The 27379-nt window shown below is 44.9% G+C and overlaps 2 protein-coding genes across 2 annotated transcripts in view; both read left to right on the top strand.

Moving 5' to 3' along the window:
- Positions 1–22581, top strand: part of LOC120064806 (receptor-type tyrosine-protein phosphatase gamma-like) — a 178832-nt gene extending 156251 nt beyond the window's left edge. Inside the window, exons 8-15 of the mRNA XM_039015404.1 lie at positions 3555–3753; positions 8193–8365; positions 10492–10506; positions 11334–11439; positions 11610–11659; positions 11832–12597; positions 14593–14731; positions 22536–22581. Coding sequence (XP_038871332.1) covers positions 3555–3753; positions 8193–8365; positions 10492–10506; positions 11334–11439; positions 11610–11659; positions 11832–12597; positions 14593–14731; positions 22536–22581 — 1494 coding nt within the window. The remainder of the gene's footprint in view (positions 1–3554; positions 3754–8192; positions 8366–10491; positions 10507–11333; positions 11440–11609; positions 11660–11831; positions 12598–14592; positions 14732–22535) is intronic.
- A 259-nt stretch (positions 22582–22840) lies between these two features.
- Positions 22841–27379, top strand: part of LOC120064805 (receptor-type tyrosine-protein phosphatase gamma-like) — a 41317-nt gene continuing 36778 nt past the window's right edge. The window contains exon 1 of the mRNA XM_039015403.1: positions 22841–22878. Coding sequence (XP_038871331.1) covers positions 22841–22878 — 38 coding nt within the window. The remainder of the gene's footprint in view (positions 22879–27379) is intronic.

Genomic DNA, 27379 nt, shown 5'->3' with positions numbered 1-27379 from the left:
AAACTTTTTTTGTTTTTCTACCTTGTCAGGACATTCTGGGGACTTGTCAGGATATTCTGGTCCTGATAATGTAGGAAGACATGTACACACACACACACTATCATCTCGGCTTGGGCGGTATACCGCATATACCGTAAATCGGGATATTTGTAAAAAGCCACGGGATGGTTTTTCAGTCCCGTCAATTCAATTCAAACTAAGTTTTTTCAATTTAACTGTCACATTATTTGGAAGCTTACAGTAGTCCCCAGTCACATGGTGATTGTTGACAAGAGACCTGAGCCTTGTGAGTCACTCATGGTTTTGCAGTGCAGGTGATCTAATTACAGTATGGATTTCACAACAAAATGTTTGCCAGCTAGATATCTTATAGCTGTTAAGTTAACTATCTAAAATGTGCTAAATGCTCTGCAGTTTTGCATTTGGCTTGCTAATTTAGTAGCTAGTTAGCTATTTAGCTGTGGTTTGCTTCTTCAAAAATCAAGCATTCACTTGCTAACAGCAGAGATCGCCCCTCCTGGATCAAGATCCTTGCTGGCTAATATGTGTGTTGTGTGTGCATCAAACTGTGAGTAGCATTGTTGAGTTACTTGTATAGTTTAGGACATAAACTGTACAAAATGTTCGCAATGCGCTCATTACCTTTTAGTTAGTATTCTATTTGGGATTTGCCATTTACTTGTTAGCAGTGCTAACCTTCGGATTATAGCGTATCAGTGGGGTTAGAAAACAGCGCCCCCTGTGTTCAGTGCCGGTATTACCGAATATCCCGGTATGGCACAAGGTTGATATGAAGGTATGACAATTTGGAGACTGCTCAAGTTTACTATTATCCCTCTGTTTCTATACACCAACCTACTCCCCTCTTCCCCTCCTCCCCTCCTCCTCCCCTTCCTCTCCTCTCTCCTCCTTCTCTTCCTATGTGTATCAAACACTAACTGCCTATGTGGTGGATGATTTAACAGGTGTAGCCAATTACTGCTACAGTATGTGGATTATAGGGGCTGTGAACACACACAAACAGCCTGGCTGCGGGCAGCTACAGGCTTTTAAATTCCCTCTGACACCAGGTTGACTATCACACTAAATACTGGAGGTGACTGCATATTTACTGCAAATGACCTCATTTAACATTACCTACACACCACACCACACCACGCAGTCTCCCAGCTGCTTGATTTTTTAGATTTTTTAAAACTTTGTTTATTGGATTTTCAACACCAGCATTTACAAAATAATTGCACTTGTAAGTTATTTGGTAGTAATATAAAACAACACATCAAAGACAACAATACAGCTAAACAAAGAGTGAGACAGAAACATAATATATTTTTATATATATTTTTTGTTGATACAGTTGCTACAGGTCAACTATCACAGATAATACAGTTCTCCTTGACATACCAGATGCCGTGTATACACATACCAGGCCTCTTACATCACCGATATAGAAATATACATCACTCTGGAACTGCAGGGAAATGTAGTCGTTTAACATAAGAAAAGAAGGGAGCCCACATTGCATAGAATTTGTCTACAGACCCATTGAGTGTGTGTTTAATTTTTTCCACTTTATGCAATTCAAAACGGATTTAATCCAAAGAGCATGAGAAGGGGCTGCAGAGGATTTCCATCTAAGTCAAATTTATCATCTCGCCAACAAAGTGATAAAGGCAATTACATCCTTATTCATTTTGTTCAGTTGTATTGTGGGTAAGGAAACGCCAAATAATGCAATAAAAGGGTCTGGCTCGATCTGTGTGCCGCTTAATTCTGAGAGTATGTTAAAGATGGGCAACACCAAAACATGTGTACATGATTACCAGGAGACAGGTTACATCATACACAATTAGGGTTCACATCCTTGTAAACTTTTGACAATCTTGCTTTGGTCCAATGGGCCTTATGAATGAGTTGGCATTGAATGAGACCATGCCGAGCGCAAATAGAAGAGGTATGTACCCTTTTGAATGCCTCTTCCCATAGTTCATCAGATATTTCCTCACCCAGTTCCTCCTCCAATGAGGATTTCATATTGTTTAATGAGATGGTTTGTAGTGAGCAAATTTGGCCATAGATTATTGACAAGGTGCCTTTCAAAGTAGGAAGAGGGATAAGAAATGTTGAACTGTGTTTCACCAGGAAGGGAGGGGAATCCTGGATCTATGTAGTGGATGTAACTCCGGATTTGTAAGAACATAAAGAAATTATGTCTGGGAGATCAAATTTAGCTGATAATTGTTAAAACGTACTAAATGTATTGTTAATATAGCTCTCTGAATCCTTTAATACCGAGACTAGACCCTGTTGAGAAAGCACCATCAACCATTGATGGGGGAAAAGATGAGTTGGAGGCTACCGGAGCCAAAGAAGAGGATGTTTGAAACCCAAAGTGGCGCCTAAATTGATTCCAGATCTTCAATGTTGTTTTGACACATATATTTTTGGTGAAGGAGGAGTAAGGGCCTGTAACGGAGGAAGACAATGATGCCGGTATAGATGAGGTGGCCTCGATCTAGTCAAATTGGGGGTGGGAATATCTCTCTGCAACCAGTAGTGAATGATCCTAAGGTTAGCGGCCCAATAATAGGATCTGAAATCTGGTAGTGCTAGACCGCCGTCTGGTCTAAGCCTCTGCAAAAGCTGTTTTCGTATCATAAGGGGCTTTTTGTCCTATATAAAAGTTAGAATTAGGCTGTCGATCTTTTTGAAAAACGTATTGGGAAGAAAAATCGGTAGGTACTGATAGTCATTTGATAGACATTTTAATATAATTAATTATTGCGACTAAGGAGAGGTGTAGCAAAGACCAGCGTTCCAAATCATCCTTAGTACGGGTTAAAAGAGGAGCAAAGTTGGCCTGAAAAAGGTTTTCAAATCTGATTGTGACATGCACCCCGAGATAAATAAAATGTCCCAGCTGCTTTACAAATATACTGCTACTGTAGAAAGGATAATACATAGCACATCAAGTGCTTGGCTTTTAGTAATCCTTTCTCAGTAAGACATGGTCTTATGATCTTATTTGGATTATCTTAGTATGTGCAACACTTGGTTATATACACATATATTCACATATCTCCTTGAGTGTACATTGCATGTTTAAAGAGCTCCGGATGAGATATGTCCACAAACCTGCAGCAGAGGACAAATCCTTTGTTCTGTATTGGATCACTGGATGCAGAGTATTGACTGTGTACTGCAATATCTTATGGCGTTCATATATGGTCTCTTATGAATACGTAAATCATTTTTCCATCCGTCCATAGAAGAAATTGATTCTAGCCAGTCTTTAATGGTTAGTCATTACAGCGCTCTGCAGGACATCAGTCAAAGAGATCGATGGCAGAACATTTGCCCCAGTGAAATGTTACACACTCCTGGAGCCAGTCGAGCAGAACAGAGGCACGTTTATGTCCTGTGCTTCAGGGACACACACATGCACCCCCTCCAACCAACACGCAACACACACACACGCAAAACAGTCACACGCACACGCACATTCACACCGCTTCTGCCTTACTAAAGCCTATCCCTCTCTCTCTTCTGTCTAGCTGGAGGCATTCTACTCCATCTTCACCACGGAGCAGCAGGACCATGTGAAGTCAGTAGAGTACCTGAGAAACAACTACAGACCCCTCCAGGACCTGGACAACAGAGAGGTGTTGAAGTCTGCTGTTAAAGACGCCTGGCAGAGGGACGTGACTGACAGCCTGGGACTAGGTACAGACGGCATCACAGACGCATCCAGAGGTACCACAGTATACACTCTCTTACATTGTCAGTCAGTCAGTCAGTCACCAGACACATCCAGAGGTACCACAGTATACACTCTCTTACATTCAGTCAGTCACCAGACACATCCAGAGGTACCACAGTATACACTCTCTTACATTGTCAGTCAGTCAGTCACCAGACACATCCAGAGGTGCCACAGTATACACTCTCTTACATTCAGTCAGTCAGTCAGTCACCAGACACATCCAGAGGTACCACAGTATACACTCTCTTACATTCAGTCAGTCACCAGACACATCCAGAGGTACCACAGTATACACTCTCTTACATTCAGTCAGTCAGTCAGTCACCAGACACATCCAGAGGTACCACAGTATACACTCTCTTACATTCAGTCAGTCACCAGACACATCCAGAGGTACCACACTATACACTCTCTTACATTCAGTCAGTCAGTCAGTCACCAGACACATCCAGAGGTACCACAGTATACACTCTCTTACATTCAGTCAGTCAGTCAGTCAGTCACCAGACACATCCAGAGGTACCAATATAGCTAATCTGATCTGACCTTACGCTACTTCTCACCATGCCACTCAGTCTTTCACTTAGTGCCTGTCGTTTGTCTATACCAGTGTTTCACAAACTTGGTCCTGGGGACCCCAAGGGGTGCACGTTTTGGTTTTTGCCCTAACACTACACAACTGATTCAAATTATTGAACCTTGATGATTAGTTTGATTATTTGAATCGATATTCACTCATACGTTCATTCAGTCAATCAGTCTTTCAGTTGTGTATTGCCTTTCTTTGTCTTTGTATAAAATATTTTTCATTGCTTTATTTTGCATTACAAACATTGTTAGTTGAGGCTCTGCTAAAACCGGTCGAGTTCATCCAGAAAGGCCCATGCCTCTTTAAACGTCAGCTCTCTTTGTTTTGAGTGTGGCTGGCAGAGAGAATTGAATGGGAGTGATTGTGATGAAGTGGGAGCTAGCGCTGTAACAGGCTACATGACTGAGTAATCATCATTAATATGCACACATAAAAATTGTCATGCAAATTAAGTTGTGAAATTGCTCTGTCTCTCTCTCATCTTTCTTCCATTTCCTCTTCCATTTCTGTCCCATTTTCTCTCTCCCTTTCTCTCAGACGTCTCCTCTCTGATCCCTGGGTCTACTCATATATACAGTTGAAGTCGGAAGTTTACATACACCTTAGCCAAATACATTTAAACTCAGTTTTTCACAATTCCTGACATTTAATACTAATAAAAATGTCCTGTCTTTGGTCAGTTAGGATCACCACTTTATTTTAAGAATGTGAAATGTCAGAATAATAGTAGAGAGAATTATTTATTTCAGCTTTCATCACATTCCAAGTGGATCAGAAGTTTACATACACTCAATTAGTATTTGGTAGCATTGCCTTTAAATTGTTTAACTTGGGTCAAACGTTTCAGGTAGCCTTCCACAAGCTTCCCACAATAAGTTGGGTGAATTCTTGCCCATTCCTCCTGAAAGAGCTGGTGTAACTGAGTCAGGTTTGTAGACCTCCTTGCTCCCACACACTTTTCCGTTCTGCCCACACATTTTCTATAGGATTGAGGTCAGGGCTTAGTGATGGCCACTCCAATACATTGACTTTGTTGTCCTAAAGCTATTTTGCCACAACTTTGGAAGTCTGCTTGGGGTCATTGTCCATTTGGGAGACTCATTTGCGACCAAGCTTAACTTCCTGACTGATGTCTTGAGATGTTGCTTCAATATATCCACATGATTTTCCTCCTCCTGATGTGATCTATTTTGTGAAGTGAACCAGTCCCTCCTGCAGCAAAGCACCCCCAAAACATGATGCTGCCACCCCCGTGCTTCACAGTTGGAATGGTGTTCTTCGGCTTGCAAGCATCCCTCTTTTTCCTCCAAACATAATGATGGTCATTATGGCCAAACAGTTGTATTTTTGTTTCATCAGACCAGAGGACATTTCTCCAAAAAGTACGATCTTTGTCCCCATGTGCAGTTGCAAACCGTAGTCTGGCTTTTTTTATGGCGGTTTTGGAGTAGTGGCTTCTAACTTGCTGAGCGGCCTTTCAGGTTATGTCGATATAGGACTCATTTTACTGTGGATATAGATACTTTTGTACCTCCAGCATCTTCACAAGGTCCTTTGCTGTTGTTCTGGGATTGATTTGCACCTTTCGCACCAATGTACGTTCATCTCTAAGAGACAGAACGCATCTCCTTCCTGAGCGGTATGACGGCTGCGTCGTCCCATTGTGTTTATACTTGCGTACTATTGTTTGTACAGATGAACGTGGTATCTTCAGGCGTTTGGAAATTGCTCCCAATGATGAACCAGATTTGTGGAAGTCTACAATTTTTTTCTGAGGTCTTGGCTGATTTCTTTTGATTTTCCCATGATGTCAAGCAAAGAGGCACTGAGTTTGAAGGTAGGCCTTGAAATACATCCACAGGTACACCTCCAATTGACTAAATTGATGTCAATTAGGCTATCAGAAGCTTTTAAAGCCATGACATACTTTTCTGGAATTTTCCAAGCTGTTGAAAGGCACAGTCAACTTAGTTTATGTAAACTTCTGACCCACTGGAATTGTGATATAGTGAATTATAAGTGAAATAATCTGTCTGTAAACAATTGTTGGAAAAATGACTTGTGTCATGTACAAAGTAGATGTCCTAACCGACTTGCCAAAACTATAGTTTGTTGACAAGAAATTTGTGGAGTGGTTGAAAAACAAGTTTTAATGACTCCAACCTAAGTGTATGTAAACTTCCGACTTCAACTTTATGTAGATACAGTACAATAGCCCCTCTCCTCCTCTCTTATCCTCCTCTCTGCTCTCCTCCCTCCTCTTTTCTGCTCTCCTCTGCTCTCATCTCTCCTCATCTCTCCTCTGCTCTCCTCATCTCTTCTCTGCTCTCCTCTCTCCTCTTCTATGCCATCCTCTCTCCTCTTCTATGCTCTCCTCTCCTCTTCTATGCTCTCCTCTGCTCTCCTCCTCTCTGCTCTCCTTTCTCCTCCTCTCTGCTCTCTTCTCTCCTTCTCTGCTCTCCTCCTCTCTGCTCTCCTCTCGCCTCCTCTCCTCTTTCCTCCTCTCTGCTGTCCTCGCCTCTCTCCTCCTCTCTGCTCTCCTCTCTGCTCTCCTCTCTGCTCTCTTGCTCTCCTTGCTCCTCTCTGCTTTCCTCTCTGCTCTCCTTTCTCCTCTCCTCCATCTCTCACCCAACCTAACCCTCTCCTCACGTCCCACCTCCATTTCATGTATACATAATTCACATTACTTTCACATAATTTTTTCAGTGGAATAATGGAGCAATCTAAGACAGAAAAGGTTGCGCAGACAGACAGACAGACAGACAGACAGACAGACAGACAGACAGACAGACAGACAGACAGACAGACAGACAGACAGACAGACGGAAGGACACATGGATATGGATGTCTTTTCGTGACCATACTGTGGCCTACATCACCACCTTGAGGTTAAGTATAGTACTGCAGCCATACAGTGTGTGAGTGAGTGAGTCATCCTATTCTCTAGTACCACAGATGAGACGACTCACTCACTTAAATATAGAACCACAGAAGATGACTAAAGAAGTTGTCAACAACACTACACATGCCTGACTCCTGTTTCAGATTCATCACACACGTTCACTCCTCCAGTCTACAGACCCTGGTCTCTATCCCTCCACCCCTCCAATCCTTCGTCCCACCTTCCTCCATCCCTCTAACTCTTTAGATCTCCACCATTCCATCCCTACTTCCACCATCTCTATATCTCTCTATTCCTTCATCCCTCCATTCCTACTTCCTCCTTCCTCCATCCCTCTATCTCCGTCTCTCCACTCCTCCATCCAGTACCCTAGAGACTGGTTGGTTGGACTATACCAGAGCCCTGTGTGTTGAGGCTCAAGGCTAGTGTCTTATGTATTGAGCTTATGTATTCTTTCAGTCTGGTTAAAGATGCTCCTCTGGAAACCAACGGCTGGATGAGTCAGCAGTCAGACAGTAATAAAATATGTAGTTTCTCCTCAGGCTGCCTGCCTGCGACCCACCCATGTAGCACACACACACCTTGCCATTATCAGATCAGACTGAGAGCTGGTGAGATGTAAACACAACCAGCAGTCCGCCACGCCGTGTGAATCCTTTTATTTTTTACCTGTTTCTATCACCATCATCGCTTCATTCCTCAGAAAAACAAGTCCTCAAGGCTTTCTCTTGCTCTTTCTCTCTATCCTATCCTCTTCCGCCCAGGGTGGTTTTTATTGTCAAATAAATAATGTGTTTATCGTTTCTCTCAATCCATCCATCTCCTCATTCCTCTTCCCTCTCTTTCACCCCTCCTCCCCTCTCTATTCTGATTTTCCTTCCTCAACCCTCCCCCCACACCTCCCTCCCTCCTTCCCCCCCACCTCCCTCCCTCACCAGTCTGCAGCAGTGCCCCGGTCAACATGAAGATCCAGCCACTGAACGGCACTGCCCTGGTGGTGAGCTGGCAGCGCCCGCTAGTGGTCTACCACCCACCTATCACCAGCTTCATGGTCTCCTACAGCTGGATGAAGAGTGACGTGGCCTACGAGAAGACTGGGGACCAGAACATGGTGAGACACACAGACAGAGAACGCTGTACAGACTGTCAGTCGGTCACAGTTGCCTGGCTGGAAATAGACATTCCAGGTCTGTCTGTCACAAATCAAATCACATTTTATTGGTCACATGCTTTGTAAACATCAGGTGTAGACCAACAGTGAAATGCTTACTTACGGGTCCTTCCCAACAATGCAGAGAGAAAAAAATCTAAATAATAGAAAACATATAATAACACAAGGAATAAATACACAATGAGTAACGAGAACTTGGCTATAAAGTATATACGGGATACCACAACTGAGTCAATGTGCAGGGGTATGAGGTCATTGGGGTAGATATGTAAATATAGCTAAGGATAAAGTGACTGGGAAAAACAGTTAGTGCAAAGAGTGTCAATGCAGATAGTCCTGGGAAGCTATTTGGTTAATTATTTAACTACCAATTCAGCAGTCTTATGGCTTGCGGGTAGAAGCTGTTCAGGGTCCTGTTGGTTCCAGACTTGTGCATCGGTACCGTGCGGTAGAGAGAACAGTCCATGACACACACACTGCACCGAGACTCCCACTGTGATGTGTCCGATGGGCTCAGCTCCCTCCAGTCTAATGTGTCAGTGAGAGGTGAGATGCACACCACGTCTGGGTCGTACCGTCACTGTAACGTGAGATCTCAGTGAAGTTTTATTTTTAAAGACATCATGGCAGTCTTCTCATTCAGCCAGTGGTTGTTGTTGATATAGTTCACGCCTTCACGTTAGTTTCCAACTTGGATGTGTTGACTATTTAGACTTGCCAAATGGAGCCTAACTTGTCTCATCCTCTAAATACAATATATATACCTATGTATGTGGACACCCAATAGACAAACAATCTCCATAGGCAAACATTGGCAGTGGAATGGCCTTACTGAAGAGCTCAGTGACTTTCAATGTGGCACTTTCAATGTGCCACCTTTCCAACAAGTCAGTTCATCAAATGTCTGCCCTGCTAGAGCTTCCCTGGTCAACTGTAAGTGCTGTTATTGGGAAGTGGAAACATATTGGAGTAACAACGGCTCAGCCATGAAGTGGTAGGCCACACAAGTTCCACAGAACGGGACCGGCAACTGCTGAAGCGCTTAGTGCATAAAAATCGGCTGTGCTCGGTTGCAACACTCACTACCGAGTTCCAAACTGCCTCTGGAAGCAACGTCAGCACAATAACTGTTCGTCAGGAGCTTCATTAAATGGGTTTCCATGGCCGAGCATCCACACACAAGCCTAAGATCACCATGCGCAATGCCAAGCGTTGGATGGAGTGGTGTAAAGCTCGCTGCCATTGGACTCTGGATCAGTGGAAACACGTTCTCTGGAGTGATGATTCACGCTTCACCATCTGGCAGTCCGACAGACAAATCTGGGTTTGACGGATGCCAGGAGATTGCTAACTGCCCCAATGCAGACTGCCAACTGTATAGTTTGGTGCTGTTTTTCATGGTTCGGGCTAGGACCCCTAGTTCCAGTGAAAGGAAATCTTAATGCTACAGCATACAATGACATTCTAGACTATTCTATGCTTCCAAGTTTGTGGCAAGGCCATTTCTTGTTTCAGCATGACAAATCAAATCAAAGTTTATTTGTCACTTGCGCCGAATACAACAGGTGTAGACCTTACAGTGAAATGCTTACTTACAGGCTCTAACCAACAGTGCAAAAAAGGTATTATGTGAACAATAGGTAAGTAAATAAATAAAACAACATTAAAAAATAACAGTAGCGAGGCTATAACAGTTTCCCTGCATTGTTGACAATGCTACCGTGCACAAAGTGAGGTCCATATAGAAATGGTTTCTCGGGATAGGTGTGGAAGAACTTGACTGGCCTGCACAAAGCCCTGACCTCAACCCCATCGAACACCTTTGGGATGAATTGGAACGCCGACTGCGAGCCAGGCTTAATCGCCCAACAAGGCCTAATCAGTGCCCGACCTCACTAATGCTGTTGTGGCTGAATGGAAGAAAGTCCCCGCACCAATGCCGCAGAAATGTACCAATATCTAGTGGAAAGCCTTCCAAGAAGAGTGAAATAAATATTTCTCTCTACTATTATTCTGTCATTTCACATTCTTAAAATAAAGTAGAGATCCTAACTGACCTAAGACAGGAAATCTTTACCAGGGTTAAATGTCAGGAATTGTGTAAAACTGAGTTTAAATGTATTTGGCTAAGGTGTATGTAAACTTCCGACTTCAACTGTATATATGAGGCCATACAGAGGAGGATTTGGCTGTGAACAATCATTTTAAAGGAATAAACATAGACTGCAGGAAAACACTGTCTCAGGAGAGACGATGCAGAGACGTCCATCTCTCTTTGCCTACAATCAATCTCGCTCTCTCTCTTTTCCTTTGCCATATCACCACACTCCTTCATTCTTCCCTCACGTCAGCCCCCTTTCCCCATTCTCTGCCCACTTCATTTCCATTTTTATTTTCAATCTCCGTCCTTATCTGGGTTATATCAGGGAACTGCAGGCTTCCTGCAATCACAATTGAATCAATTGAAAACCACTCAAGCCCTTAGTTTCACATCCCCTCCTCTCATCTCCCCTTCGGCCAATGCAATAACCGTCCATTCTGGAGACCATCTCTGACGTAATTAACTTTAACCAGACTAGCCCCTGATGCGTCAGACAGTGCAGTGATGGGCAGGTAAGGACACAGAACGGGTAGGTGAGGACACAGAAAGGAGTAAAGGGTAGGTGAGGATAGAACAGACGCTATGGATCCCTATCAAGGGTGTGAGCTGCCAGTATTGACACACACTGAATGTTAATCACATGTGAATCGTTTCCTTAGGCCTTTTATGTAGTGTGGATGTCCCATATGTACAGGACTCTATGACAGGGTGTCAGGGTGTCTGTCTCTCTGTGACAACACTGTGTCTGTCTGTCAGACTCTCATTCTTTCTCTTGCTCTCTCTGCCTCTGTGTCCATCCTACAGAAGGCAGTGATAACCCACGTGTCTCCAGACATCCTGTATCTGTTCAGAGTCCAGGCAGTGTGCCATAGAGACCTACGCAGTGACTTCAGCCAGACACTGCTCTTCAGCGGTAACCACACAACACACCATAACACAGCATATACAGTACAGCCCTATGGATGGAGTCACATAATCCTTACGTCCAGTTTTAAAATGATCAGAGATAGTTAAATACTAAGAACAAACACTTGTCTTTGTTCCAAATGCATGTGTACTATTTTCCTCTGTTTGGTCTTCCAGCTAACACCACCAGGATATTTGAGGGAACACGGATAGTGAAAACTGGAATGGTGAGTAAAGTACAGATCATTTGTTTTGTCCAGAAGATGGCAGCATAACAATTTATTTTGTGATGATCCAACATGATTTGATATGGCATGATACTAACTCTCTCTCTCTCACTTTCTCTCTCGTTTTCTCCACCCCATACCCCTCTCCTTCTCTCTCTCCTCTTTCCCCCAGCCCACCGTCTCCCCAGCCTCCTCGGCGGACATGGCTCCTATCAGCTCCGGCTCCTCCACCTGGACCTCCTCTGGCCTCCCCTTCTCCTTTGTCTCCATGGCTACGGGGGGTATCGGCCCATCCTCCAGCGGCAGTCAGGCCACGGTGGCATCGGTGGTGACCAGCACACTGCTGGCCGGCCTGGGCTTCAGCGGAGGGGTCATCTCTTCCCTGCCTGGCTCTCTCTGGCCCACCCAGGCCCCTACAGCCAGCCCTGGGTCTAATCCTGGCCCGGGTCCCATTCCCAGCCGCCAGCCTGCCCAGTCCCAGGCCTCCACTGAGCTCCCTACAGCCCGTCAGGGTGGTTCTGACACGGACACCCCCACAGCGGAGGAGGAGGCAGGGGTGGACAGGGAGGCCGAGGGGGAGGAGGGAGAGAGAGAGAAGGATAGAGGGGAAGACGACAGGAGGAAGAAGAATAACAAGACAGCGCCTGATGAGGTGGAGACAAAGATGAACAGCACCGTGGTCAAAGTGCCCTACTCCTATGTCCCTACCCCCACAGCCAAAGAGAAAGGACAGCGGCAGGGAGAGCCTGTGGCTAACAGCACCACTGTGCCTCCCAGTGTAGGGGAGGACCAACTTTTCAGAGTGGACAGTAGCTCAGGGCCCACGGTGCAGCCAAAGAAGGACACAGCAGAGAGAGAGATGCAGATTCCCCAGAGCCCAACACACTCCCCAAAGACTGGTGGGGAGAAGAGCCTTTGGCCTTTCTCTGTTCACACTGGTGAGTAGAACTCTTTGTATAACCCATATCATTTTCCTCTTTTTAGCACAACTACACTGAACAAAATTATACACGCAACACGCAACAATTTCAAAGATTTTACTGAGTTACAGTTCATATAACGAAATCTGTCAATTGAAATGAATTCATTTGGCAATAATCTATGGATTTCACATGACTGGGAGTACAAATAGGCATCAGTTGGTCACAGATACCTTTAACAAAAATATCTGGTGTGACCACCATTTGCCTCATGCAGCGCGACACATCTCCTTTGCACAGAGTTGATCAGTCTGTTGATTGTGGCCTGTGAAATGTTGTTCCACTCCTCTTCAATGGCTGTGCGAAGTTGCTGGATATTGGAGAGAACTGGAACATGCTGTCGATCCAGAGCATCCCAAACATGCTCAATGGGTGACATGTCTGGTGAGAATGCAGGCCATGGATGAACTGGGTCATTTTCAGCTTCCAGGAATTGTGTACAGATCCTTGCAACATGGGGCAGTGCATTATCATGCTGAAACATGAGGTGATAACGGCGGATGAATGGCACGAACAATGGGCCTCAGGATCTCGTCACGGTATCTCTGTGAATTGAAATTCCTATTGATAAAATGCAATTGTGTTCGTTGTCCGTAGAAATAGGCTTTTTGTGCCTATGGAACATTTCTGGGATCTTTTATTTCAGCTCATGAAACATAGGACAAACACTTTACATGTTGCATTTATATTTTTGTTGAGTATAGTTGTACACTGGAGATATTTAACACAATATTTAGACCTAACAGGCAGGGCCTATTTTAAACATTAGCCTTGGGACCAGCCCCAGCTTCAGTATGTGACAATAGACTGAGACAAATAGCAAAATTTCTGAGTGCCACCATAATATCACACAGAGAGAGCCCTAGAGAAAGTAATGTAACTATTCTACAGCCTGAAGGGCCATTACCTAGCCTGAGGGGGCCATTACCTAGCCTGAGGTGGTCATTACCTAGCCCGAGGTGGCCATTACCTAGCCCGAGGTGGCCATTACCTAGCCCGAGGTGGCCATTACCTAGCCCGAGGTGGCCATTACCTAGCCCGAGGTGGCCATTACCTAGCCCGAGGTGGCCATTACCTAGCCCGAGGTGGCCATTACCTAGCCCGAGGTGGCCATTACCTAGCCCGAGGTGGCCATTACCTAGCCCGAGGTGGCATTACCTAGCCCGAGGTGCCATTAGTTTGGGGCATGCTCTGAGGCATATTTTCAAGACCAAACTGCCTGCCTACGAACCAGGAATAAAACAGAGAAAGTAAAGCAGGGTATTTGTTTCATGAATAACAAAGTGTTTGTCAATGCTCTCTTATAAATGTCCTTATTCATTCTGAATAATCAAATTTAGATGAGTAGCGCTCCAAGCCTCAGGGTAAACCTAGTCACTTACTGTCATTGTAAATAAGAATTTGTTCTTAACTGACTTGCCTAGGTAAATAAAGGTTAAATAAAATAAAATAAATTCACCCTACTGATGAAGCCATCACACTGAAATGATGTGTAAATGTATGCTGCCCTACCAAGCAAAAAGACAGTAACTGCTCATTTGGTTGAAAATGAGTTCATGTCATTTTTGCTCCATTAAATACATGCTTAATCATGTGGACAAGGATCCTGCCTCTATTGTATTGTGTTTTGGAGAAAATGGGGGTCATGTTAGCAGTAACTGCATAAAGTTACTGTGAAACCAAGGTAAATAAAAGCCTTTTTTCTCTGTTCCATGCTATGAGCAGTTACTGCCTTTTTGCTTGGTAGAGCAGTATAAATATATAAATAGTGGAGCTACACAGTCTTTTCTGAAGTGGAATTGGTTGTTTGAGTGCTGAAGCTTCTATGAGTGACCCAAATAATCTGAATAATCTCACTTTGATTTGACTTTTGTGTGTTAAAGTGTTTTTGGAGTAGATGTCTCTGTGTCTCAGCCTCTGTGTCTGTCTCCCATTCCACCCCCACCTTTCCAGACAGAACTAGTGTGTCCAACATGACCCGCAGCTCTCACCCTGGGGTGGGCAGGATGGAGTGGATCGTCCCTCTGGTGGTGGTCTCAGCCCTCACCCTGCTCTGCCTCGTCATGCTACTGGCTGTCCTGGTCTACTGGAGGTATTATATATGATGTTATATTATATTACTGGGTTACTAACCCTAACCCCTACTGACCTCTGGTGGTGGTCTCAGCCCTCACCCTGCTCTGCCTCGTCACACATGCTAGGTCTGTGTGCATTTTCCAGACCCCACCATGTAAAAAAAGTTATGTAATCAAAGGCCAATGTTTACTTTTTTTAATTGAGTCTATGGCAGTCCATTACAAATCCGTTTGACAGTAGTTTTGACAGTATTTCAATCTGAAGGAAGTATGCCTTCAGAAAGTGTTCACACCTTTTCCCACATTTTCAGCCTGAATTTAAAATATATTTTTTGGGGGTCACTGACCTACACACAGTAAGTACCCCATAATGTCAAAGTGGAATTATGTTTTATTTTTTATTTTCTGTAAGGTCCCTCATTCGAGCAGTGAATTTCAAACACATTCAACCTCAAAGACCAGGGAGGTTTTCCAATGCCTTGCAAAGAAGAGCACCTATTGGTAGATGGTTAAAATACAAAAAAGCAGACATTGAATAACCCTTCATGCATGGTGAAGTTATTAATGACAATTTGGATAGTGTATCAATACACCAAGTCACTACAAAGATACATGCAGTTGCCGGAGAGGAAGGAAACAGCTCATGGATTTCACCATGAGGCCAATGGTAACATAAACAGTCACAAAATGTAAAGGCTGGCTGTGGTAGGAGAAAACAAAACATGCATCCTGTTTGCAACAAGGCACTAAAGTGATCCTGCAAAAAATGTGGCAAAGCAATGAACTTTTTGTCCTGAATACAAAGTGTTATGTTTGGGGCAAATCCAATACATTACTCTCCATATTTCCAAGCATAGTGGTGGCTGCAACATATTATGGGTATGCTTGTAATCGTTAAGGAATGGAGCTAAGCACAGGCAAAATCCTAGAGGAAAAACTAGTTCGGTCTGCTTTCCAACAGACACTGGGAGATGGATTCACCTTTCAGCAGGACAATAACCTAGAACACAAGGCCAAATTTACACTGGAGTTGCTTACCAAGAAGACAGTGAATGTTCCTGAATGGCCGAGTTACAGTTTTGATGGCAAGACCTGAAAATGGTTGTCTAGCAATGATCAATAACCAATTTGACAGAGCTTGAATCATTTTTTAAAGAATAATGGGGAAATGTTGCACAATCCAGGTGTGGAAAGCTCTTAGAAACTTACCCAGGAAGACTCACAGCTGTAATCACTGCCAAAGCTGCTTCGACAAAGTATTTACTCAGGGATGTGAATATGTTTTCACTTTGTCATTATGGGGTATTGTGTGTAGATAGTTGATAATGTTTTTGTTAATTGTATCCTTTTTGAATTTATTACAACCTCATCTAACAGAAACCACTCTGTTTATTACAACCTCATCTAACAGAAACCACTCTGTTTATTACAACCTCATCTAACAGAAACCACTCTGTTTATTACAACCTCATCTAACAGAAACCACTCTGTTTATTACAACCTCATCTAACAGAAACCACTCTGTTTATTACAACCTCATCTAACAGAAACCGCTCTGTTTATTACAACCTCATCTAACAGAAACCGCTCTGTTTATTACAACCTCATCTAACAGAAACCGCTCTGTTTATTACAACCTCATCTAACAGAAACCACTCTGTTTATTACAACCTCATCTAACAGAAACCACTCTGTCTATTACAACCTCATCTAACAGAAACCACTCTGTTTATTACAACCTCATCTAACAGAAACCACTCTGTCTATTACAACCTCATCTAACAGAAACCACTCTGTTTATTACAACCTCATCTAACAGAAACCACTCTGTCTATTACAACCTCATCTAACAGAAACCACTCTGTTTATTACAACCTCATCTAACAGAAACCGCTCTGTTTGTTACAACCTCATCTAACAGAAACCACTATGTTTGTTACAACCTCATCTAACAGAAACCACTCTGTTTATTACAACCTCATCTAACAGAAATCACTCTGTTTATTACAACCTCATCTAACAGAAACCACTCTGTTTATTACAACCTCATCTAACAGAAATCACTCTGTTTATTACAACCTCATCTAACAGAAATCACTCTGTTTATTACAACCTCATCTAACAGAAACCGCTATGTTTATTACAACCTCATCTAACAGAAACCGCTATGTTTGTTACAACCTCATCTAACAGAAACCGCTATGTTTATTACAACCTCATCTAACAGAAACCGCTCTGTTACAACCTCATCTAACAGAAACCACTCTGTTTATTACAACCTCATCTAACAGAAACCACTCTGTTTATTACAACCTCATCTATCAGAAACCACTATGTTTGTTACAACCTCATCTAACAGAAACCACTATGTTTATTACAACCTCATCTAACAGAAACCACTCTGTTTATTACAACCTCATCTAACAGAAACCACTCTGTTTATTACAACCTCATCTAACAGAAACCACTCTGTTTATTACAACCTCATCTAACAGAAACCACTCTGTTTATTACAACCTCATCTAACAGAAACCGCTCTGTTTATTACAACCTCATCTAACAGAAACCCCTCTGTTTATTACATCCTCATCTAACAGAAACCACTCTGTTTATTACAACCTCATCTAACAGAAACCCCTCTGTTTATTACATCCTCATCTAACAGAAACCACAATGTTTATTACAACCTCATCTAACAGAAACCGCTCTGTTTATTACAACCTCATCTAACAGAAACCACTCTGTCTATTACAACCTCATCTAACAGAAACCGCTCTGTTTATTACAACCTCATCTAACAGAAACCACTCTGTTTATTACAACCTCATCTAACAGAAACCACTCTGTTTATTACAACCTCATCTAACAGAAACCACAATGTTTATTACAACCTCATCTAACAGAAACCACTCTGTTTGTTACAACCTCATCTAACAGAAACCACAATGTTTATTACAACCTCATCTAACAGAAACCACTCTGTTTGTTACAACTGCGTCTTTTCTCTCGCGACCCCATTTCCAAATCGGGGCGACCTCACAGGGTGTCGCGACCCCTAGTTTGAGAAACAGCTCAGAAGAATTGTAGTGTCATCAACATATTTTTGGTTTACCACTATAAGACAATCAAAGCCTTCCCAGGGCAGCACCATGTTGTCATGCATTCATCTCATCCACTTCCAGTGATGAGGCCCCTTTTATCTCCTCATCCCCACTGCTCTGCTCAGTCACAGCTGTCAGTTAACCCTCTTTAACCAGAGGTACAGATAGCCCTCCTACCTCACACATCACACTGGCTCTTGACCCTAGCTGACCTCAGACACACACTCCTGTTTGGAGTGGGGTGACCTATCCTTTTGTCCCCTCGGGAGTTTCCGGCCCATCTGCTGTTCTGTCCAGTGTGTGCGTGCATTTTTGCATGCTGCTGGCCACCAGGAACCTACTTGGTGGAGGATGACTGGTATTTTGGCAGCCCTCCCTCTCTCTCGCTCCTTCTTCCCCCTCCCGTCTCCCTTCCCCCTCCCGTCTCCCTCTCTCCCTCCCTCACGCTCTCCTCCCACTTCTTCCTCCCTCCTCCCACATCGCTATCACACGCCTCTCTGCAGGGGGGCCAGCCAACAGGGGCCATGGTGCCGGGAGAGGGCCCAGCTGTGTGTACATCTGCAGTGTGATGCCAATCACACACACACACATACTTTCTCTCAGCCTCAGTAATTACACAGGCCAGGCCAGGCTAACAGCTGGCTGCATGTGCTGCCTAATGAGCTATACAGCACAATGGGATCATTACTAGAACTCTGTGTTTAGTGCTTTATGTATTTATGCAGCTCTGCATTGAGCTGTTTCATTGAAGCAAAGGCTTGGCCCGATTTGACAGATTCTGTGTGTGTGCACATTGCTAGACATGACTGCCTTGTTGACCTGATAGCCAGCGAGGTGAGACAAGTAGTCTCACCAACAGCACACATGCAGAAACATTATTGTCTAAGGGGAAGCTGGTGTGATGTTGACAATGGGTTTTTCTGTGTGCCAAATACGCCAGATATTGTTGTTGTGGGGGGGCAGGGGGAGGTGCTCATTTTATGGCTTCATGGAGAAGGCCTTTGCCGAGAAGCTGCTTAAATACCAGCCCCTCGTGGCATGCTTGGAGAGCCTCAGGTGTAGGTGCAAGCTGGTGGCGCTGATATTTGGCAGTCTCGGCCACGTACACAGGCTTGCGGTGCTTGGCCTCCAGATTGCGGGCCTGCTCTGTTTCAGCTTCTCCAAGCAGCCTAGCTGATTGGAGAAGGAGGTGCTTTCTGTACACTTCAAATTGAAATCAAATTAATTTATAAAGCCCTTTTTACATCAGCCGATGTCACAAAGTGCTATACAGAAACCCAGCCTAAAACCCCAAACAGCAAGCAATGCAGGTGTAGAAGCACGATGGCTAGGAAAAACTCTAGGAAGGCAGGAACCTAGGAAGAAACCTAGAGAGGAACCAGGCTATGAGGGGTGGCCAGTCCTCTTCTGGCTGTGCCGGGTGGAGATTATAACAGGACATGGCCAAGATGTTCAAACGTTCATAGATGACCAGCAGGGTCAAATAATAATAATCACAGTGGTTGTAGAGGGTGCAACAGGTCAGCATCTCAGGAGTAAATGTCAGTTTGGCTTTTCATAGCCGAGCATTCAGAGTTAGAGAGCAGGACAAGGTAGCACGTCTGGTGAACAGGTCAGGGTTCCATAGCCGTAGGCAGAACAGTTGAAACTGGAGCAGCAGCATGACCAGGTGGACTGGGGACAGCAAGGAGTCATCAGGCCAGGTAGTCCTGAGGCATGGTCCCAGGGCTTAGGTCCTCTGGGATGGGAGGGAGAGGGAGAGAGAGAGAGAATTAGAGGGAGCATACTTAAATTCACACAGGACACCGGATAAAACAGGAGAAATACTCCAGACATAACAGACTGACCCTAGCACACCAACACAAACTATTGCAGCATCAATACTGGAGGCTGAGACAGGAGGGGTCAGGAGACACTGTGGCCCCGTCCGACGATACCGATACAGGGCCAAACAGGCAGGATATAACCCCACCCACTTTGCCAAAGCACAGCCCCCACACCCTACAGGGACCTTTTAAATGTGTGTGTGTCTTGGAGTGTCAGTGTAAGTATGTGTGAGTGTGTGGGTAGAGTCCAGTGAGTGTGCAAAGAGTCCGGGTAGCCATTTGATTAACTGTTCAGCAGTCTTATGGCTTGGGGGTAGAAGCTGTTGTTGGATGCCAAGCAGTTGCCATACCAAGCGGTGATGCAGCCAGTCAAGATGCTCAAACTTAATGATGGTGTTAGAGTCGTATGCATCCACAGAGCCATGGGTGAAGAGGGAGTACAGGAGGGGACTGAGCACTCACCCCTGAGGGGCCCCTGTGTTCAGGGTCAGCGTTGCGGATGTGTTATTGCCTACCCTCACCACCTGGGGGTGGCCCGTCAGGAAGTCCAGCATCCAGTTGCAGAGGGAGGTGTTCAGTCCCAGGGTCCTGAGCATAGTGATGAGCTTCGAGGGCATTATGGTGTTAAATGCTGAGCTGTAGTCAATGAACAGCCTCCTCACATAGGTGTTTATCTTATCCAGAGGGCAGTGTGGAGTGCAATAGGGATAGCGTCTGTGGATCTGTTGGGACGGTATGCGAATTGGAGTGAGTCCAGGGTGTCTGGGATGATGGTGTTTATGTGAGCCATGACCAGCCTTTCAAAGCATTTCATGGCTACAGATGTGAGTGCTACGGGGCGATAGTTATTTAGGCAAGTTACCTTGGCGTTCATGGGCACAGGGACTATGGTGGTCTGCTTGAAACATGTAGGTATTACAGACTGGGTCAGGGAGACATTGAAAATGTAATTGAAGACACTTGCCAGCTGGTCAGAGTAGCCATCCTGGTAATCCATCTGGCCCCGCAGTCTTGTGAATGATAACTTGTTTTAAAGGTCTTATTCGGCTAGGGCGAGCGAGATCACAGTCGTCCGGAACAGCTGGTGCTCTCATGCATAGCTCAGTATTGCTTGCCTCAAAGCGCTCATAAAGTAAACATTTTACATTTTTTTATTTAACCTTTATTTTTACTAGGCAAGTCAGTTTAGAACAAATTCATATTAACAATGACGGCCTACCCCGGCCAAACCTGGACGATGCTGGGCCAACTGTGTGCCGCCCTATGGGACTCCCAATCGGAGTCCCATCGGTCGGATGTGATTCAGCCTGGATTTGAACCAGGGACTGTAGTGACGCTTCTTGCACTGCAATGCAGTGCCTTAGACCGCTGTGCCACTCGTCTGGTAGGTTTGTGTAACTGGGCAGTTTGTGGCTGCGTTCCCCTTTGTAATCTGTGATAGTTTGCAAGCCCTGCCACATCCAATGAGCGTCAGAGCCGGCGTAGTAGGATTAGATTTTAGTCCTGTATTGATGCTTTGCCTGTTTGATGGCTCATCGGAGGTCGTAGCAGGATTTCTTATAAGCGTCTGAATTAGTCTCCCGCTCCTTGGAAGCAACAGCTCTAGCCTTTAGCTCGGTGTGGATGTTGCCTGTAATACATGGCTGCTGGTTGGGTTATATACATATGGTTACTGTAGGGACGATGCACTTACCAATGAAGCCGGTGACTGATGTGGTAAATACCTCAATGTTATCGGATGAATCCCGGGAACAAATTCCAATCTGTGCTAGCAAAACAGTCCTGTAGTGTAGCATCTGCTTCATCTGACCACTTCCGTATTGAGTGTGTCACTGGTACGTCCTGTTTGGGTTTTTGCTTGTATGCAGGAATCAGGAGGATAGAGTTATGGTCAGATTTGCCAAATGGAGAGCGGGGGAGAGCTTCGTATGCGATTCTGTGTGTAGAGTAAAGGTGGTCTAGAGTTTTGTCGGCTCTGGTTGCACAGGTGACATGCTGGTAAACCGCTCTGGGGTGAAATGTACAGTATTTTAGTTTCCCTGCATTAAAATCCCCGGCCACTAGGAGCGACGCGTCTGTTTGCTTATGGACCTATACAGCTCGTTGAGTGCTGCCTTGGTACCAGCACTCTCTCCATCCTCCCTCTCATCTCATCTCTTTCTTACACTCCCCCATCCCTGCTGACAGAAGGGAAGGAGACAATGGGGGAGATTAAAATACATTTTTCAGAAAATAGCTATTCCTAATGGAGTTATGCAATCATGGTCGTCATTAGTTCAGCATCACGTTTTTTCCACTTTTCACTACAGCGAATATTTTGATTTACATTTACATTTACATTTAAGTCATTTAGCAGACGCTCTTATCCAGAGCGACTTACAAGTACATACATTCATCCTTTTTTTGTACTGGCCCCCCGTGGGAATCGAACCCACAACCCTGGCGTTGCAAGCGCCATGCTCTACCAACTGAGCCACACGGGGCTCGGCTTGATCACTTATTAGATCCAATCCAATCCGTTTTGATGACTCTATTGTCTCAATAGGTTATATTGTTGTTGGTTCACAGTAGATCTGAGTTATGCATCAAAACGTTATTAAGACAGTAATTGCTTTTAAAGGGGAGGGCTCCATCTGGAGGGCTTGAGGACATGGTTAGAGGGAGCTCACATATGTCACACAGAGGTTTAGAGGGGAAAATGATGACTCTATATATAACTGCGGTAGGAGAGAGTGATTCTCAGTACTCTGTCAGGGGTTGCTCGGGAAAAAGGTAGGCCAGTCTGTTTGGAGGATAATTTTGTCCAATGAAAAGATCTCATCCTTCTATCACTACTTCTTTCCATACATCCCACTCTCTGTTTCTGAATGAGGCCCCCCCCCCCCCCTCCTTAGATGGGGTTCCCCCTCCCCCGGTGTAAGGGAGGTGTTGAACGGCTAGTTAGTTACTTAGCTAGCCTTCTTAGCACACCTTCTCCCTCAGGGATTCATTAGCCTGGGGGGCAGGGGAGACCCCTCCCCTCATATCTTCAATCTCTCGCTCTCTCGCTTTCTTTCTTTCTTTCCCTCTCGATTCAATTCATTTCTTTCTCTCTGTGTCTTTCCCTCTCTCTCTCACTCTCTGACTGCCTCCCCTCTCTTTCTACAAATGCTTTTAGGCCACTCTCTCCTATTTTATTTTCCTTCCTCTCTCGGCAAGAATGACCAGCATCTGCTCTCTCCTCTGCATCAAGTACAGGTAGGTAGGGGGAACGTCAGTAGACATACTGGTAGGGGGAATGACATTAGACATACTGGTAGGGGGAACGACAGTAGACATACTGGTAAGGGGAACGACAGTAGACATACTGGTAGGGGGAACGACATTAGACATACTGGTAGGGGGAACGACAGTAGACAAACTGGTAGGGGGAACATCAGTAGACATACTGGTAGGGGGAACGACAGTAGACATACTGGTAGGGGGAACGACAGTAGACATACTGGTAGGGGAACGACAGTAGACATACTGGTAGGGGGAACGACAGTAGACATACTGGTAGGGGGAACGTCAGTAGACATACTGGTAGGGGGAACGTCAGTAGACATACTGGTAGGGGGAACGACATTAGACATACTGGTAGGGGAACGACAGTAGACATACTGGTAGGGGAACCCAGGTAGGAAAAGCTGGTGTATAGGGCATGGATTTGTTTCTGTGTGAGTGCCGGTGAAGGCTTTGTGAGGTCAGATAGTGACCCCTGCCACTGCAGTAGGCTGCAACACTCCTTTTCTCCTTGTTGTCGGTCTTCCCTTCTCTCTCAGGCTTCTAGACACAGACGAAGTTGGGTGACATTTCAAAATGCTTCTGACAAAATGAGAGCTTTAGAGAAATATGCCTAGACTAGAGACTAGCTAGTCATTGTGCTTGTGTACATGTTGGAGGCAGAGAGAGACTGCCAGGGCTCTTTCTAGTCCTGCTGTTTGTTATGTAGGAGTCATGGGCCAAGGCTCATAAATGCCATTTAGCAGACGCTTGTAACCAAAGCGACTAATGGTCATGCGTGCATGCGGTTTATATGATCAGCTCAATGTATGTCTTTACAGGAGGCTGTATGTGTTTACAGGCGGCTGTGCGTGTTTAGTTTACAGGAGGCTGTATGTGTTTACAGGCGGCTGTGCGTGTTTAGTTTACAGGAGGCTGTATGTGTTTACAGGCGGCTGTGCGTGTTTAGTTTACAGGAGGCTGTATGTGTTTACAGGCGGCTGTGCGTGTTTAGTTTACAGGAGGCTGTGCGTGTTTACAGGCGGCTGTAAGTGTTTAGTTTACAGGAGGCTGCGCGTGTTTACAGGAGGCTGCGCGTGTTTACAGGAGGCTGTGCGTGTTTACAGGAGGCTGTGCGTGTTTACAGGAGGCTGCGCGTGTTTACAGGAGGCTGTATGTGTTTACAGGCGGCTGTGCGTGTTTAGTTTACAGGAGGCTGTGCGTGTTTACAGGAGGCTGCGCGTGTTTACAGGAGGCTGTATGTGTTTACAGGCGGCTGTGCGTGTTTAGTTTACAGAAGGCTGTGCGTGTTTACAGGAGGCTGCGCGTGTTTACAGGAGGCTGTATGTGTTTACAGGAGGCTGTATGTGTTTACAGGCGGCTGTGCGTGTTTAGTTTACAGGAGGCTGTGCGTGTTTACAGGAGGCTGTGCGTGTTTACAGGAGGCTGAGCGTGTTTACAGGAGGCTGTGCGTGTTTACAGGAGGCTGTGCGTGTTTAGTTTACAGGAGGCTGTGCGTGTTTACAGGAGGCTGAGCGTGTTTACAGGAGGCTGTGCGTGTTTACAGGAGGCTGTGCGTGTTTACAGGAGGCTGTGCGCGTTTACAGGAGGCTGTGCGTGTTTAGTTTACAGGAGGCTGTATGTGTTTACAGGCGGCTGTGCGTGTTTAGTTTACAGGAGGCTGTGCGTGTTTACAGGAGGCTGTGCGTGTTTACAGGAGGCTGAGCGTGTTTACAGGAGGCTGTGCGCGTTTACAGGAGGCTGTGCGTGTTTACAGGAGGCTGCGCGTGTTTACAGGAGGCTGTATGTGTTTACAGGCGGCTGTGCGTGTTTAGTTTACAGGAGGCTGTGCGTGTTTACAGGAGGCTGCGCGTGTTTACAGGAGGCTGTATGTGTTTACAGGAGGCTGTATGTGTTTACAGGCGGCTGTGCGTGTTTAGTTTACAGGAGGCTGTGCGTGTTTACAGGAGGCTGAGCGTGTTTACAGGAGGCTGTGCGTGTTTACAGGAGGCTGTGCGTGTTTAGTTTACAGGAGGCTGTGCGTGTTTACAGGAGGCTGAGCGTGTTTAGTTTACAGGAGGCTGAGCGTGTTTAGTTTACAGGAGGCTGTGCGTGTTTACAGGAGGCTGAGCGTGTTTACAGGAGGCTGTGCGTGTTTACAGGAGGCTGTGCGTGTTTACAGGAGGCTGTGCGCATTTACAGGAGGCTGTGCGTGTTTAGTTTACAGGAGGCTGTATGTGTTTACAGGCGGCTGTGCGTGTTTAGTTTACAGGAGGCTGTGCGTGTTTACAGGAGGCTGTGCGTGTTTACAGGAGGCTGAGCGTGTTTACAGGAGGCTGTGAGTGTTTAGTTTACAGGAGGCTGTATGTGTTTACAGGCGGCTGTGCGTGTTTAGTTTACAGGAGGCTGTGCGTGTTTACAGGAGGCTGAGCGTGTTTACAGGAGGCTGTGCGTGTTTACAGGAGGCTGTGCGTGTTTACAGGAGGCTGTGCGTGTTTACAGGAGGCTGTGCGCGTTTACAGGAGGCTGTGCGCGTTTACAGAAGGCTGTGTGCGTGTGTACCTTATTCCAGCAGGGTGTTGTTGTGTACTCTGGTGGTCATCATCTATTGAGTCATTACTGTGTGGGCGGCAGGAAGCCTAGTGGTTAAGAGCGTTGGGTCAATAACCAAAAGGTTGCTGGTTCAAATCCCCAAGCCAACTATGTGAAAAATGAAAAATGTGCCGACGTGCCCTTGAGCAAGGCTCTGAACCCTATTTGCTCCCCTAAGTTGCTCTAGATAAGAGTGTCTGCTAAATTACTCAAATGTAAATAACATCAGCAGGCTTGTAAATAGGGCTGGTTCTAACCACCCTGGGGCTTTTACCTGTAATGTAACTGGCAGCTCTGTCTGTGTAATTATATTCACCACCTTGCTGTGAACAACAACCTGAGAAGGATGACGATATGTTGTGTTGATACTAGAGGTCTTCACGGGTCCAAAAAGTTGGATCTGTTCTGAAATGGACCTGGGGCTTTTCCACCTGGACCCAATATGCATAAATAAATGTTTTTAAATATAGAGAACTGTTACGAACGGACCAGTTCGTAAAAAAAAAAAAAAAAAACTACACCTGTTCCCTATAGACCTGGTCGGATCCAGATCCGGGCCTATCCGAGTGCCAATTTGTGTCAGCTAAAACAGATACAATGATGTCATTATAATGATAACTGTGTACGGGAAGGACCAAGCAGGCATGAGAGACAATTGATTAGGGTGCAGTGCAATTATTAGGAGGTTTATTTTGGCAAACTTGATGTTTTTTTAACAAAGTTAGAGAAATCAATAACCATAGTGCATAAAAATATTAATTAAAGGTCTGTAAATGAATTAAAGTAAAATGTTCTATTGCCTCAAACGTATAACGTAAATGTATAACTGCTGTCTACAGAGTGAATAACTCAAATGAAGGCTTACCTGGGGTGTATTCATTACACCAGATTCTGTTGCAAAACTTTTCTTAAATGGAATTAAACGAAGAAGAACCTACAGTTGAAGTCGGAAGTATACATACACCTTAGCCAAATACATTTCAACTCAGTTTATCACAATTCCTAACATTTAATCCTAGTAAAAATTCCCTGTCTTCACTTTATTTTAAGACTGTGAAATGTCAGAATAATAGTAGAGAGAATTATTTATTTCAGCTTTTATTTCTTTCATCACATTCCCAGTGGGTCAGAAGTTTACATACACTCAATTAGTATTCAGTAGCATTGCCTTTAAATTGTTTAACTTGGGTCAAACGTTTCAGGTAGCCTTCCACAAGCTTCCCACAATAAGTTTGGTGAATTTTGGCCCATTCCTCCTGACAGAGCTGGTGTCAGGTTTGTAGGCCTCCTTGCTCGCACACGATTTTTCAGTTCTGCCCACACATTTTCTATAGGATTGAGGTCAGGGCTTTGTGATGGCCACTCCAATACATTACCTTGACTTTGTTGTCCTTAAGCCATTTTGCCACAACTTTGGAAGTATGCTTGGGGTCATTGTCCATTTGGAAGACTCATTTGCGACCTAGCTTTAACTTCCTGACTGATGTCTTAAGATGTTGCTTCAATATATCCACAGAATTTTCCTGCCTCATGATGCCATCTATTTTGTAAAGTGCACCAGTCCCTCCTGCAGCAAAGCACCCACACAACATGATGCTGCCACCCCCGTGCTTCACGGTTGGGATGGTGTTCTTCGGCTTGCAAGCCTCCCCCTTTTTCCTCCAAACATAACGATAGTCATTATAAAACAGTTATATTTTTGTTTCATCAGACCAGAGGACATTTCTCCAAAACGTACGATCTTTGTCCCCATGTGCAGTGGCAAACCGTAGTCTGGCTTTTTTATGGCGGTTTTGTAGCAGTGGCTTCTTCCTTGCTGAGCAGCCTTTCAGGTTATGTCGATATAGGACTCGTTTTACTGTGGATATAGATACTTTTGTACCTGTTTCCTCCAGCATCGTCA

The sequence above is a fragment of the Salvelinus namaycush genome, chromosome 20 (genome assembly GCF_016432855.1).
Source record: "Salvelinus namaycush isolate Seneca chromosome 20, SaNama_1.0, whole genome shotgun sequence".
Classification (NCBI taxonomy): Eukaryota; Metazoa; Chordata; class Actinopteri; order Salmoniformes; family Salmonidae; genus Salvelinus; species Salvelinus namaycush.
The sequence above is the reverse complement of the archived record's forward strand: the minus strand, read 5'-3'. Positions and strand labels throughout refer to the sequence as shown.